The 16,852-nt window shown below is 41.2% G+C and overlaps 1 protein-coding gene across 2 annotated transcripts in view; it reads right to left on the bottom strand.

Moving 5' to 3' along the window:
• Positions 1–273: 273 nt before the first annotated feature.
• LOC148831501 (neuroplastin-like) overlaps positions 274–16,852 on the bottom strand; it is a 60,482-nt gene continuing 43,903 nt past the window's right edge. For both annotated transcript variants that reach the window (XM_088922116.1, XM_088922118.1), the window contains 5 exons: positions 13,777–13,910; positions 12,576–12,849; positions 2,266–2,287; positions 1,975–2,051; positions 274–1,358 (listed from right to left, as the gene is read on the bottom strand). In XM_088922116.1, the coding sequence (XP_088778242.1) occupies positions 1,991–2,051; positions 2,266–2,287; positions 12,576–12,849; positions 13,777–13,910 (491 nt within the window). In that variant the 3' untranslated portion in view covers positions 274–1,358; positions 1,975–1,990. The remainder of the gene's footprint in view (positions 1,359–1,974; positions 2,052–2,265; positions 2,288–12,575; positions 12,850–13,776; positions 13,911–16,852) is intronic.

Here is a 16,852-nt window from a genome sequence, read left to right as displayed (position 1 = left end):
AGGTATGACTAAGAAGAAATGAATCTGCACTCATCTCATTGTACCACAAGATAATGAGTTAAGGTCCAAGTCCCTACAAAGGCCAGCGGTCATGATGTGTATCACTCCAGCAACTGCTAAGCAGTTTCTGGGAGTGATGGGTATCGGCAGCGACTTTACTAGTGAAGTTTGCCAAGCAGCACTAAAGGTTAATTAAACTCACAAATAATTTTTATTATCAGGTTAACATTCTTCCCGTCTTTATAAATTAACATGGAAGGAAACAATAGAATATTTTTAGAGGTGTTTATTCTTAAAAATGATTGGATTCACATTTCATACACTGGCCTGACCCCTTCCCCAGTCCCACCTCAGTTTACGACTAACTGCTCTGCAACACATATGGATACACTGTATAATAGAAAGATCATGCAGCTACAGCAGTGCATTACAATATTCCAGCTTTGTAAAAAGTGAACCCACAACATTAAAGCTCTGTCATAGAGAAAGACTAGAAAGAAAAAATGTTGAGGCCTGGGAAAGATGAAGATGATAATCAAGACTAATAAATATTGCATAGGATATAGCCATGCTGTTAACAATTATAGTAAGGTGAAAAAATGTAAAGGAATGTACATTATAAAATAAAGTTTAAATATAGGTTAGATTTTTTAATACGTCAGTGCAACAGATATACAAGACACATTCATCTAAAGTTGCTATAGAAAAAATATATACAAACAGAACCACTAAATTGCTTTTCCTAATTGGTTAAATAGTAATTATAGCTTTTTCAATCTTGATTAAATATTAGCGGACACATGTAAAGCCCTTATGTTTTGATATATTAAAATCCAACTAATCTGTTTAGAGGAAGTCTTTCCAGCACGGAGCATCGTGCTTGGGTAGCATCATGTACGAGATGTTATGAGGTGTAGTGCTGTACAGACGTTTTACCAGGTTTTCACCTGATTATTGTTGAGTTTCACTGCAAAGAAAATGCAAACATAATCCCCTTGGATGCAAAGCCATTCAGAAACAAAAAGTTCAATCAGAGTATCATACACGTAGGTGTTAATATTGCATGCATTATTAGACAATATGTAAAGAGTTGAATTAAAAACAAATTTTTGCCTGTGGACAAAAGAAGAGGCGGCATCGACAGCACACAGAGCACACAGTTCTGTACATCTTCCCAACTGGTTGTCGTCTTCCTGCTCGCAGGTTCACGCGAGGCTGAATAAGGCATGCTTAACACAGCCATCATGTTCCTTTTTTGTTTTACTCAAGTTGAGACTAAAGATATTGTTCCATTAAAATTTCCCAGGAGCTTCTTCCTCAGTTACCTTCAGGTGATTTACCCATCTCTAGATCTGAAGCTGATACATGAGGGGAAAAACAAACATATACAGTATGTCAGTGTTTTGCCAAAAGAAAATTTACACTTCAGTCATATGCAGAAAAAAATGCTTTCACTCTACAGAACTAAGGCTTTTTAGCTGAATACTCAGTATAACAGGTAGCAGACCTGTATGTTTTCACTTGAATAATAAGAAAAGAAAATTGCCCTATTATATAACACTTTCTTTGTGAATAATACTGTTAAGGAATCAATTGAATACAAGGAAGAATTACTGAAATTACAAAGCAACAAAAATTAATTAATATTTGTTCTATGATTTAAGCTGTGACTAAAATACAGCTATTTTCTAAAAAAATGCGTTTTTCAGTTAAGAAACTATACAAGCGTAAATTCTCCAGTTTACATGTTTCAGGTCCTCTTAGGAAATTAAACCCAAACATACAGTACATCTCTTACATACAGACCATTAACAAGGTCTCCAGCTTGAGTAATTATGCATGTATTACACTGGTGCTTTGTGCACTTTTCTAGCAAAACACAATTCAGCATGAAGCAGCGTTTCGCTATTGTTAGTATGATCCTGTTCCCCGTAGGATGATTTATTTGGAAAATAACCCAGGCTGAGCACTTACTAGTCAAGTGACCCAATCAGTTTGTGTTCCTCTGGCGCAGGTTTTTGTCTTTGTGGTTGTTAGTGGAGTTTGTTTTCCTGATGAGACAAGAGCAGGAAATGAGTGTTATATACTGTACACATACAGAGGGATCCTAAAAAGGCAACAAATGCATACAGTATGTATCTCGGTATGGTGCATATGTGTGTGTGAAAGCAGTGCAGTGGTGCCAGTTATTCCTCTATTCATTGTTTTTCTGTATTTCTACTGCAAATCACAACAATATGGAGAAACTATTCTTTTCACACTTACATTGGGCCAGCTGGTTCATCATCTGCAGCAGGATGGAGGGCAAGGAGGGAAAGGTGAAAATCAATTAGTTTTGTGATAAATTCAACTGTTTGGACTGAAAACTCATAATACATTTAACACCAGTCATTTATTTATTTTTTTGTTGGTGTGGTTTTCATAAAACAGTGTTAGTTTTCCACTTTGGAAGATTAAAAAACAGAAAAAATGATAAATGCTGTTACATGATTCAGATAAAACAATTTAAAATGGTCTTCATGAAATACTGCAACTGAAGCGGACATTTTTTATGATCTCTGAATTGTAGAAATGCATGTTTGTATTATATTTCATATTCCAATACTTTAAATATTGTCCCCAAGTTCCAGTGGTTCACTCATTTTAGAGCAGATTAATGACAGGACAGAAAAACCAACATCGGATGCGTGGAATACTGCTGACACCAGCTTTCCGCAGACGTCACAAACTCATTACACTTGTGGAAAAGGAGGGCAAACCCTCCTTATATCTCCTTATAAAAGCTTATATCTGACACCCTGGTTTTTTATTGCCAAATGCCTCTGTTGGATGTCTACAGTAGCCATACTGAAGCTTCTTTTTTCTTTCATGTTTATGAGGATCACAAATACAGTTAGCTAAGTCCTAGACAGTCGCTAGAAGTCTCAATAAAAAACAATTTCACAAGGGATGTTCTCTGCTGCGTTGAATCCATCTAACCAGTATTAAAAAATATACCAATTCTGTTGTATATAATATAAATTGTAGACCAAATGTTTGCATTTTAATAATGTGATTTTAGGAAGAATTAAAGTTGCTTTGATTCATTGCTGAATTAAAATGTGTGCCAGGTTGATACAAGACAACATCTTGCCCCACTAGGTGGTCCATATCCTTAATGAAATACCCAGTGGTAGTGTGGTTACTACAGTAGTGCAGATTAATGTCTGAGGGCAGCAGGATTCCACCGTGTCTGGCGCACATGGAGCAGGTATGGACTTTACAGTACTACACAGAGTGGCCGTTGGCATGAGCGCAGGCAAAGAGTGGCACCTGTACAAGTGACCCAACTCCCCCTTTGCTTCGACGCAACCGAGAGTTTAAAGCAGCTGCCAGAACACACAAGTGGACTGGCCCAAAAAAAATTCACACACAAACAAAGAAACCTGGAACCCACAGCTTGAAATCAGCCAGAAGACATCAACGGCAAACCAGTGTGATAAAGCAATCAGGCCAAGACCATTGGCCAAACTACAGTTTTGGAAACAGAACAGAGGAATAATGAAGAAAAAAAAACTGGAGTATTATGAACGACCAGACAGTGTGCTGTAAAACTGTGAAAGACTCAATAGCTCAAGGGATGTTAACATAAAAGCACAAGTGGAAAATGTTGCTCCAAATACATCCTTGTAGCTGATTCTGTTGTTCAGACCATAACAGAATACTCTGCATCAACAGAGGGGACACTCTTCATGTCACTAAGAAGAAAAAATGGAAAACTATTGCAAACCCAAAGCAAATGGCTTTTCCCTGGTTTAGCAGCTAAGGTGTGTACAGTTAGAGCAGTTTAGGGTTTGCATGCACAGCTAATTAATGCAGAAAGCCTATGCTATTATTGTGCAATATGCTTTCATTATAAGGTGCACCTGCATGCTGCATTTCTCTCTGTATCGCTGCTACAAAAAAGGTATCTAAAGCAATTCAATCACTTTAACCTTTTGTGTTTTTGAGATGAACAAAGGGTTAAAATGCACAGTGCAATGAACAGGACACATTTCAAACAAGTTTTCTCATCGCGGTGTTTCCTTGTTGTGCACTTGAGTAAAGAGTTTCTACAAAAGCAGATATTTACGGTTCACTTCAATGCCATATTTATGTAAATACTTGACATCAGAATATACTTTTTTTCCGGAAAATGCTCTACATCTCGTTATCCTCAAATAAAGTTTAGTTACACCCACATAAACCTGTCTGAAAGTGTGTCCAGCAATAACATCATTGCATTTTTTTTTAACTTGGGTGTTGGTGATTGGTGGCTTAGCCTTGCAGGACGGGCTTCTTTCCTCAGCACTCTTACCAACTGCTGCAAAGAGGAAGGTAACCGTCACATAGTAACGTAAAGAAAATAGCGCAGAGGAATGGGCTGTATCTAAAACCTTGAAGCCTATAAAATAAAGGTAGATTCCTGGCATTTCGAAACTCCCTTACAATCCCCAGTTCTGCGTCAAACAGCATAAAACATAAAATTCAGATGGCAATGCCAAAAAAATGGCAAAAAAACTAGAACAGAAAACAAAAGTGGCCAGAACATAACTTTGAAATGGGAGGCTTACGGGATGTTAAAAACCAGCTGTGACTGTGAGTGGAGGAAGTACTTGGGCATAAAAAACAAAACAAACGTGTGTTTTGACAGCATGGACTGACGGACTGTAAAAGAGACTGAAGCTGATAGAGAAAAAACAAACTCTGGAGGCATGCAGATCGCTCACTTACCAACAATTTTTGGGGTTATGATGCGATTTGGAAGGGGGGGAAAAAAAAGAAGTCATAGTAACCCACAGAGTCAATGAAACCTTCCCCAAAAGACCCACCCTCCCTTTTGGACACACGACTGGCAGACTCATCGCTGCCCCCTGCAGGGTGGAGACAGCACAGGCCTGAGCTGGTGGCTCAGCCTGCCAGGCACTGGGTGTAATTCAGATCAAGTACGGAGACACATCAACCTGGAGAGACCCAGAGCAGGAGGGGACAGAGAGCTCATCACCGATTCTTGCCTGGCGAACCATTTCTGATGACCTCTTATTTTATGGGTCCCAAATTTATTCTGACATGATTTAGGAGTGTTCTTCAGTGGTACTTTCTGTGTTTTTGTTTGCAGGTGTGCATAGAACCTGTTCCCTGTGGCTTCCAGATCTTCAGCTTTGCTTCATTTCATAGTGTTCTTAATGACTTAATGACCCCGTTCCCATAATTTCCTGGTCCTGCATTAAACATGCCCACAAATCAGAAGACTCCAGCGCTTTGGAGTAGATTGTGGGGATCTCTCTGGATATAGCTTTGTCATGGCTGCATTGGAAACACCTGATCCTTGCAGATGCCCCAGTGCGGTTTAACTCCCCTTGTTAAAATGTACCCTAGTAAGTCTGCACGGTAACTTCACTCTTGGCACAGTTGTTTTTCTGTGCTTTGCTGTCACTGTGCTTTACCACACGAGCTCATGACGAGACCCTGCCTCAGTGTGGTAAAATATCCCACGCTTTCAAATGTTTCTTATGGTTAATCGTGATCGTACCACAGTCTAGTAAAAGCACACATAACTAGGTGCAAGGTCATTTTGTGTGAAACATGGTTGATATTACCAACGTAAATTACCATGGAAAAATGTCATTATGGTTATCACGAGTTAATATAGGTAGTTTTTTAAAGAAAATATTAAATGCTTTTACAGGCTGTGCTAAATATACACTGTATACCACAGTCAATACATCTTTATCATTTTCTTTAGCTTTTTTCACAATACTGTATGTACTTTTAAGACCTGGAAAAATGAGAATCCTACTTCTGGAAATGCTGTTACATATTTTAATTTTAGACTATCGCTGTTTGCATGTCCATTGCCAAATTTAAGATAAGATCAGATCACTTTATTGGCCATATACAATTTCTTCTATTAGGGATTTGTCTTTCACAGACCCCAGCTTGCTCTCCATGAGAGACACAGACAGGGAGAGAGGCTTGGGGTCAGGGCGCAGGGTCAGCTATTTATGCAGTGCCCCTGGAGCAGTTGGGGTTAAGGGCCTTGCTCAAGGGCCCAACAGAGTAGGATTTCTCTGCCGGCCGCAGGATACGAACCGGCAACCTTCCAGCCACAGGCGCAGATCCTGAGCCACAGAGCCACCGCTCCACCCCTTCCAGAACACTTTGATGACAAGAAACCATGCCAAGGTACCAATAATTTAAGGCCTTCAGCTGGTCTCACTTTTTTCTCAAAGGAATCAAGACGTTCAGATGGCACAGGGCCACAGACAGGAACGTCATCAGTCTCATGTCTTAAAACCACCTAAAAACCACTGCCATTGCCAGTGCTTACCTTCTCACCATGTTTAAAGGGAGTAAACAGAATAAAAGGCGATTTCACATGCCTGACTACTGCTTCTCACTCTGCCAGTGTTTCAGTGCATTTAGTGGTATTTTCAACTGTGATCACAGTCATGCCTCAAGGAGTTTTGGACAGAGGCGTGAGGTGAGGCATGCAGTTGAATTTAAGGCTCCTGCGATATCCACAGACCATGCTGGAGTTTTCATACTGCACTTTCAGATCAACAGTATGCAACAATGTCATGTCATATTACGTGAACCTCATTTGTTGATCACATCTGCAATGATAATCTTGGGTATAAAAAATTGCACATCCTAAATTGCCCTGGACAGTAATAGGAGGATCCTTGAACTAGGACAGGAGATCTTAGCCCCAAAACCTGTACATGTTTATTAGTTTACTCTGTGGGTACTTTTTAACTATGCCAGGTTATAAACAAACCATAGTTTACTATGGTTAGTCTGTACTACAGCAATGCAATGCTACACGTAAGAAGAGTTTGCAAACTAGAGGAGGCTATTTGGAGTAGGTCCTTCTGTTGCCCGGTATCTAATTGATCAGAAGATCTCATCCAGCTCTTCCTTGAATGGTATTAGCTTTGAAAACATGGCTGTTTAGCTTGATCAAGCGACTGTCAGTTTTGTGGGATTTGAGCACAGTGAATGATTGATAAACCCATGTCGTAGAGAAAAAAAATCATTGAAAAAGTGTGAAATTACCATGCCACGACCGTGGTAAATTTCCACAAGGGTCATTTTCTCAAGTAAATTCTTGCCTCAGCAGGCTCACTCAATTTTCAATTCAGACTCATTTTTATAAAATAATAAAATCAAACACTCTAAAGTAGAGGACTATATCTCTATTCTAACCTCCATCTGCCTTCCACTAAAAGAGAAATAATTAAGTTATGTTCAAATAAATGTCCTGAGCCTGACTTACCGAGATTTAGCGCAATGTTAATATTTCAGTACCTCTCACAGAAGAATGAAAATCCAAAACAGTTAAAACGTCAAAATATTACCAGAATACAAGAAATTCAGTCTGGCAAGGCTAAGTCTTTTTAGAAGATCTTTCCTGGGATTTTCCAAACTGTCCTGAAGATAATTCAGAACAAAATCTGATCTTTTAATAAGACTTTAACACTCATTTTTTAAATGGACACACAGATGTATACTATAAAAATCAGAACTTGTCAAAATGAACCTCCATAACCTTGTAATGTATGACCTTAAAACCATACATTTAACGTACTGAAAAGTATATGATGCAAAATGCTGGTATAAAATTTCAACTCTTGAAAGTGAAACCACACAGCAAAATGCACACCTGAAAGAAGTGTGAAATAAAGCTAGGAAACCTCTGGAGCTACAGCCCCAATTGTGAATGAGGCCTTAATCAGGTTTTCAGCTGTAGGATCCCAGGCCTTGTACTGTACATTTCGTCTACTATCAGGGTACAGCAGGTGGCACTGTGGGAGCTGTGAAGGAACTCCCGAAAAATACCTTTGTAATTAAATTTTGAACTTGCCAAACGTTTTCTATCTTTTTTTGCCGCTCAGTTTGGAGTCCTGACCTGTGAAACACACTGGCTTTCCCCTGTAACCCAGAGGGAGGGCACACGGCCACTGTCAGAGCCAGCTCTGAGCCTCACTGGCGCCCAGCGGGTCACAGGAACGGCATGGGAAAGCCAAGGGTCACCACGCAAGACCACATGGGGGGGTTCAGCCGCTGGGGGAGCCCTGTCCCAGTTACACAGCCCAGGCTCTAACCAGCAGCACCTGGACTTCTCCCTGTGAATAGGGTTAGTTGTACGAACCACTGGAGCACCTGAAACCTGTCAGACAGAACTTTACAGCACTCAAATAAATTGAGACTGAACAATCTCTGTAGTTTCTTCAGAGTGCGATTCGAAGGCGCAAGTTTCAATACGTACTTCTTAAGTTATTACAGCACCAAGTACTAATCCTTTGTAAACCTGGCCTCTAAAAACTCAAAAAGTCAGCGTATGTCTCTTTTTCAAAATTCAGGGGAAGAAATATTTAAAAGACTCTATGAAAGAGAGGAAGGTTACAGAAACAGAAGAGAAAAGAATAAAGTGCAGTAACTGAAAGGGTCTTGTTATGGGATGAGAGAAACCGGGGAAGACATTGACAAACCAAGAAGGGATTTTCTAGGGAATGTGAGGAATGAGAAAGCGTGATGAGTGATTGCTGTTCAGTCCAGTAAAATGGTAAGGGCGAGCACTGACTCAACAGATAAAAACACTTTACGCAAGTTAAAACAATGTTATTACTTCAACAAAGAAAGTAAAAAGCACAAGCAGCCCCAATGCCAGCTGGGGTATGTGTGCTGTACTGTCTGTATTCCAAAACATTCATCAGGGCCATTCATCTGCTTCGAAGAGGAACAGGAGTATTGTCAATGACATTTGGAAGAGTGACTCAAATTCAGACAAGATAAGGTGAAGGTAATATAGCAAGGAAATAAATGCTTATTAGTAGTTGTAAAAACAATGAACATCCATTCACATGTTGGAATGATATGTAACATGTGACTGACAAAAAAACGGATGAAGATTTCTTACCTGTCCAAGTTTCTATATGTATGGGAAGGCCGCAGTTTTGCAAATATAAGAATTCAGATCACCGATACTGATGACTAGTGAGTTCATATACTCAACGTCAGCATTTCTATGGCAGAGAGGAACGAGTTTGGGCTCAGTTTTTTGCTCCACTGGAGGGATATTGTCTGAAAAGTAGCCAAGCACTTTCTCAATCAGTTACTATCAGCAGTGATTTATCACACAGCTACACTGACTCAGTGACATAGAAATGATACTGCCACCATCTTATTAAGCAGCCTGTTTCAAACGATGAAAAGAGCGATACCGTATATGAGAAGGCAGGGCCCAGATCTGTCTATGTCTGCCTCTGCAAAAAGCAAATGAATAGACCTTAATGTTGTGATTTCAGAAATGTGCCAAAACTATAAACATTCTTCATAAGAAACATGGAGGATTAGTTTAATCTCTATATTCAATCGGGATACCATCAAATGTGTTACTTTATCATTTAACAGGTTGGGAAGTTTAGAAATAAATGTGTGCTGACAGTTTACCTGGAATGTCTCCCAGCGGCGGATACTACCACAGCCGTGACAAGCAGCTCAGGTTAGGATTCTTCAGTCGCCAGCGGCAACACACAGAAAGGCAGCAGGGGGCTCGACTTTAAACGTTTGACTTGCACTCTGCCCAGTGGAAAGACACTAACTGGCCCGTCAGCACACTTCTAGAAGCACATGTTTTGCGAATACAGCACCAGGAGTTTACTTTCTTGTGATCTACTTACCCCAGTCGAGGGGGGTGGGGTGGGGGGAGAGGGGGTGGGAAGGGCCTGTAATGAATCTTAATATCGAACCTGGGATGCACAAGGCTGTGACCCCTGAGCAGCTGACATCATTTGCACGACAGCTAGATTCTGGAAACAAAGGTTGATTTCAGATCTGCGACAGTTGCTTTCTGTGCAGCAGCACATCAGATACAGTAGACTCACATTTTACATTAAATATTTCTACACAAATTTGTGTTTACACAGTCAATGACAAAAATATAAATGTAAAATACCAAAATGTGGGAATTTTGACAAATTCCAAACTGGCAAGGCATGCATTTGACCTATGCTTTGGGTACTAGTTACAGGGTCTGTAGCACGCGTGGCCTTCTCCATCTCCTAGTGACCTCTCTCCAGCTGTCTCATTGGAAAGAAACTCTGAATAGAGGTGAAAGTCAAGTGTGCAGCAGCTTTTCTTCTTCATCATCATCATCATCGTCGTCGTCTTCATCGCCATCAGCTGCACACTCCTTTCATATTCATCACCACTGTCATCACTAGGAGATTAAGGTAGTGTTCCCTGCATCTTATTAAGAAATTTCATTTGATCTCTTTTGTATGCTGTAAAGTACTGTGTTTACTACAGTATATTACTGTTTTCATAATTATTTAAACTACATGCATACACATACTAATACACTTATGACTGATTTCACTTGTTTAAGGAAGGGTATAGGAGGGTCTAAGGGGGTGTTCTGATTCTACACGATTTTGGATTTACACCTTACAACTACATAAAATGTGAGTCTACTGTATATTTAAGAGTCAAAAACAAAACATTTTCACACACTTCTGCATTTCAATGATAGAGATCTGTTCTGAGTCATAGAAACATTTGGCTTTGATTTTTAAATTTCCTTAATGAGGGCTAAAGTAAGGTATGCTTCTGGTTTGAAAAGTTCAACAAATCAAAACTTGGGCAATACACGTTTTTTTGCGAGCATGTCTCTCCTCTCCCTAGGTGGCTCTCCTGCCTCTGTACAAAGGATGAAGTCTCTAAGAGCACTTGAGAGACTGGGAGTTACTGAACAAGCCTCTGTCATCACATCTTTCAGATTCAGAGTTTACACAGAGACGCTTCCTGTGTTGAATAAGAAGGGGAAAGATGCTTCTGTTTGGACCAGTTATGCTACATTTCTCTCTGGGGGAGAGTAAAATCTAGTTTGAGTTCTTTCTCTTAAGGTGTATTTCTCTCAGAGACACCGGGTGTGCGGTTCATGCTAGCTAGCATGGCCTTACAGCAAGGCCTCCCATGATGCCCGGCAGCAGGAAGGAGCTCTTCACAGCCCTGACGGGCGGCTCTGGGCCAGAAAACGTCACTCAGATACGACCTGGCATTCACCAGCCTCAGCCAGCTCCTGTATATTAAAACAGGACAGGCCTGTTTCACAGAAAGACTCAGAGCTGGCACAACAGATTACTGAAGTATCCTGGCCGTTAAATGACTGCTGTGTAAAAAAACATACATATAAAGATAATGAAAGCTCTTCTTATTATAGTGAAGACATATGAAATAACTTCACTTTTGGGATTTTGAAGAAAAGTACTTATATTGTGCAAGCAGAATGTTTATTATCTCATTAGTATCTCATTAGGTTTAGCTCCTGAAAGAGTAATTCTCGTCTTCCTTTAGAACTGGACTTAACATAATACGATTTTATGAGAACAGTGTTTTCACACAACAAACAAAATGCCCCTGGTGTTCAATACAATATAGTCAATAACCATACAATTAATCTTTCAAGCAACAGGTAAATACCACCAAAGATGAGATGATGTGTGTGTAACTCAAGTCAGTTCCCTCAGTGACCATAAACTGCACACTTAAACGTTTTTAAAAGACCTGCAGTGCTCAGTAAATTAACCCTTCCTTGTTAACCTGCAGTTAGTGACAATGCTGTACTTGCAAGCTTATGGACTCTTCTTTAATTCACTTGGCTGACTTTCCAGTGCTCTCGCGGCACATTACTACTACACGTGAGTACTGTTGGCCAAAGTGAACCGACTTTGCCCATTAAATGGTGCTGCTTTACATTTCACATCTGCAGGAATGGATACAAAGTCACGGCAGCACTGCGAAGCTAAAACAGTGACCTAATGACCCGATGCTCTTTGAGCCGACACGAGTGTGCCGCCGAACCACTGCCTCTGTGACTGAGGCCCTGAGAGGGGAAAGTGCACCAGAGCCCATCGGAGGGACAGCGAGTCAGCGTGCCGCGGACGAGGCGCTCAGGGCGCGGCGCGGAGTTCCCAAGGATGAGTGTGAAAGCCGCTGAGGGCCCCATGTAGGGCGGAGCGAGGAACTGCGACACTGAGCACTGACGGCACTCCTAAAAAACACCCCCAGATTAACTGACCGCCTCGAAGAGACATTTGTGCCAACTGCACCCCGTATTGACAAGATCTTCAAGCGTTCCTAATATGTCTATGGTTTCTATGTTAGAGATCGCTGAGGTGAAGATATGCATTTCAATTGGCTTTGTTTATAGGAATAGGTACACTCCCTGAAAAGAGGACAGCTGCTGTTTTCATTCCAGCCTTTTCAAGATCATTTAATAAGCCTGGCATTTTTCAACAGCTGTCAAAGTTGATGAATTAAAAGATGCCCTTGACTCCAGTTACAGTTACTTCAAAATGTTCTCAGGCCTAAACAACAGTTATATTTTTCATTATTCATTCATTTTATATTTCATTAAGCAAAGTTTTGAGTGGCACCAAAGCCACTTGGACACTGCTGAGCTTTTTTCTAGTTATTTTGACTGGTTTCTCAGCAGAGAAAGAGCGGAGCAGGTGGATCTGTTCTGAGCCCTCTGGCGATCGAGTCCTTACCGTCAGGCACCTCGTCCGGCCTCTTGCGCTTCTCGTACACCACGATGATGACCACCAGGATGATGATCTCTGCCAGCACACCCAGGAAGGGCCACAGGGGTGCCAGGTGGCTGCGCACGCGCAGGATGGTGGTGATGGACGAGGTTCCAATGATGTTGGTGGCGTTGCACTGGTACTCGCCAGGATCGGAGTTGATCTGCAGCTTCAGGATGTTCAGCTCCGTGTAATTGTCCTTGTTGGTAATGAAGAAGCGGCCTGAGGAGTTGTCAATGTCCTTCCAGAAAGAAATTTTAAACAGGTGAGAAAGTGACACCAGTCCGAAGTGGTTTGAAGCTGAAGGACAGAGAATGATGACAGGATCACTCCCTGCCTCTCGAATGTGTCTCCACCAACACAAGCCCGGTTACTCCTGCAGTGCTACAGACGCCAGGCGTCTCAGTGGACACTGGTGCCCGTCTCTCGATCATCTTCTATTCATTGAAGGATCTTTTTACACAAGAGCCAAACAGTACAATGGCAAAGGTTTACGGGCTATTAACATGTCCTAGCTACTCACAAAGCCTTTAGTAGCAGCTTAACAAGTCATCCCACAAACACTTAAATTACGAAGAGAGGGGAATCAGTTCTCATGACAGCTGCTGGCAACTCTACCAAAAGCAGCATGACGTACAGACAGCAGAAACAGTGGCACCCAATCGTTTGTGCTGGTTTACGTCATTGTCGTTGACTCATCCCTTTCCTGGAAAGGCGCAGAAGAACCGAACCGTTCGATTGTGATGCTGAAAGTAGCGTCTGAGGTGCTTTCCTTACCGAGATACAGCCCCTTCTTTTTTCGGGGAGTCACATGACTCTTGCCACCTTTGTTACTGTAGGGGGGCTGGGTGACGTCACACCCTGAAAAATTAAAGTGCTATATCTCGGGAATGAAAGCACCTCGAGTCCTACATTCAACGTCTCAAACCGGCACTAACTGACCACTAACGAATGCGGTGGGTTTCATCATTTGTGCTGCTGGTAAGGATACCAACTTCACCGAGCTTCTACCAAAGGCACAGAAAGCTGAAGATCTAACCCGCACATCTGTCACTGTTATAAAGGCAATCACTGCATTATAGGGCAGAGTAAGAAAATTACATTCTGTGCCAAATGCCAACCCACAGGCGCTGGCCGGGAGCACAGCGGGCCCGTCAGGGATACGTACCACAAACACCTTCCCCTCCAGCTTGCTCCAGGTCCAGACGGGGTGGGGGTAGCCCACAGACTTGCAGTACAGCATGGCACTCTGGCCCTCGTTCTTGTTCTCACTGCGCTTGTGGCCTGTGATGTCTGGGGAGGCTGTGACACACAACCAGAGACACGTTTCAGTTAAAGAGCACCTGCAGAACATCCAGCCTTTCTGAACCTCCTGCAGCTTCGGCTCTTGTGACATCGGGGGAGAATTTATTGGTGGCTTTATCACCCAGTGTCTCTCACAGCACCAGGGTGACTTAACACTCATGTAATACTTAGATAAAGGGCACCAACATTTCTCTACGAATGCAAAACGTTGTGTGTTTTTCCCTTTAACTGTGTGATTTAAACAGTTTTATATTTTTGTATAAACAGTGCATAAATTATTTCATTGTTATATGTTCACTTTACAAAAAAGAAATAATGAATAAATATATATATATAAATATATTTAAAAATATAGTATTTGGGAAAAATCAATATATTACAGGCAGCTGTGTACTTACAAGTGATAAATACCTTCAGGGATCTGCCATAAGGGCAAACATTAAACTGGAATTTTACTGACAGAAGAGCTTAACTCCTGATATTAAAGCATTGTTGTCAATGTGTTAATACCTTAGCAAACAAGTTGCAGCATCAGAATGTCCAACTTTCAACATGCCACTAGAGGGCGCAATATCACTAGTCTTCACAGAGTGGCGTTTTACTCACTACTAGTTACTGCCGTCTCCTGCACCTGTAACCACACTATGAGGTCTCTTTGGATGATAAAGAAAGCACTGGTCACATTTTATATTATTTTCCCTATTCAAGCTCATTGTGGAATGAAATTGCAGTAATCAATGTTGCACTTAAGTCATCACAACCTAGTGGAAAATGTTAAGTAGACTCAGACACAGGCCTTTAGACTTCATAAATGTTTGCAATGACATGGGTTTCCATCCTAATCCATTGGTCTTCCTTCTATACATCTAATATCAGTGTGTAAAATAACCGTTCGTCTGTCTTCGTGTCTAAGGAGTTTACTGTATTTGAACAAGAGGATGTGAGCTGGAAGACAGGAGACACATGGCAGTGCATTCTTGATCTCATCTTTATGACTGCTTTTCTCATGGAGTTATCAAATTTACAATCGTTAAACTGGTCTAAGTCTCCATTTAATTCTTTGTCTTGACCCTTCATCAACTTTTGAAAGGAGCTAAACACTTTTTTTAATTACAGGGATGCATTTCAGCCCTTCTCTTTTCAGCTACAGAACTCAGAGCACGTAATCCAGGGGAATTTTCAGAACCGGGACCCAGGAACCCGAGCAGAAATTAATTTTAGCAGCACTCAGGACCAACGACAGAGGCACCGCTGTATACAGAGTGAGGGTGCAGCATACATCAGACTCCCTAGACTCATGATGGGAGCAGACTCTGTAGAGTCAATGAAGAGATACTGTAGTCCAACAGAATTCATGGATCATGAAAACGAGTGGTAACAAATGAGCAACTTGAGTCTAAAGACTCCCCCCTTTCTCATCTTTTCAATGTTCTTTATACTTGGAATCATCACCTTACTCATGAGAAATGTGCATGTTTTGGGGAAAGAGAAAGCTCAGTTTAAAGGAAAACTCACATCAGCCTTAAAATTACAATCTTGGCTTCACAGAGAAGATAGAAGCTATAGGCCCCTTCTAATCTGCAAAATTACAGTCATTTCTTCTAATTAAAGTGGATTACAGAGGAGCCTGAACAGACCTTTTGAGCACCGTAGAAAGTAAGAATGGAAAAACCACTACAACCAGTTCTCCATGCTTACCAATAAAGCACTAAATATTTGTGTTCTCTGCCTTTTCAAAAGGCATTGTGTTAATGAAGGACATGGACCATATTAAGGTCACCTCAAGGGCTGGATACTGACATTGAAAACACCAATGTACTTTTTACAATACACAGTTCTTTTCAATAAACTAGACAAACAATTTCAAACAATGGTACTGTTCAATCGTCCAGCCAAGAAACACAAAAGTGTCTCATGTGCTATTCTGCTGCCTTACTAAACTGCACAGACGTGACATTAGCTGACTAATATTAAGAAAGGTTGTTTTGTTTTTGATATAAAAATGCATAAATCTAATTAAGAGGAAAATCGGGTCATTGAGAATTTTCAAATGCCAACACTGTCAAGCATGTCCGTGTTCCAGGAAAAGCAGCATGGGAGAACATTCTCTGACGGCTGCCTTTCAGCAGGGACACAGCCGAATGGAAAATCTGCCCAAAGGGACACTTGGAACAAAGCTACAGGTACTAGGCCAGGAGGAGAGGGGAGACTGAAGGCAGCAGGGGCCCAGAGCAGTTCTGGAGAAACAAGGAAAACTACGGCTCAAATCTGAAAGGATGCACTGTGGAAATGTACTGTACATAAGTAGCACAGCATAAATGACACATTGTCTCACTCAAGGCAGCTGTGGTGGAATGATCACCATTAGACTCACAATGCAAAAGACTGAGATCAGTTTAAGCTTAACAAAAAAGCATGGCTCTGGTCTGCACACTGCCTGTTCTTACCTTTCTAGGGTTAAACACAGTAATTTACAAGGCAAGAGTGAAGGTTGCGAGATAGGGAGTAGGGCGATTATAGTTCAGACAGGTACTGAGGTGCCAAGCCATGCAGAGCCTTATAGGTGAGCATGAGGATTTTAAAGTCTACACGGAATTTGACCAGAAGCCAGTGCAAAGACTCCAGGATAGGAGTAATGTGATCATTTGCACTAGACCTGGTCAGGATTCTGGCTGCTGAATTTTGGACATACTGCAGTTTATTCAAAGTAGATTTAGATACCCCAGCAAGTAGAGCATTACAGTAGTAAATTCGAGAGAACACAAATGTGTTGATCAGCTTTTCAGCCACAGTAAATGATAGCATAGGGCGTAGTCTAGCGATGTTTCTAAGGTGAAAAAAGATGTTTTTACAGTATGCTGCACATGGGGGTCGAATGTTAAGCCAGAATTGAATATAACACCAAGGTTTTTCAATTTTGATTGAAGCTCAAGTACAGA

This window comes from Atractosteus spatula, chromosome 7 (genome assembly GCF_055471065.1).
Source record: "Atractosteus spatula isolate fAtrSpa1 chromosome 7, fAtrSpa1.hap1, whole genome shotgun sequence".
Classification (NCBI taxonomy): Eukaryota; Metazoa; Chordata; class Actinopteri; order Semionotiformes; family Lepisosteidae; genus Atractosteus; species Atractosteus spatula.
The sequence above is the reverse complement of the archived record's forward strand: the minus strand, read 5'-3'. Positions and strand labels throughout refer to the sequence as shown.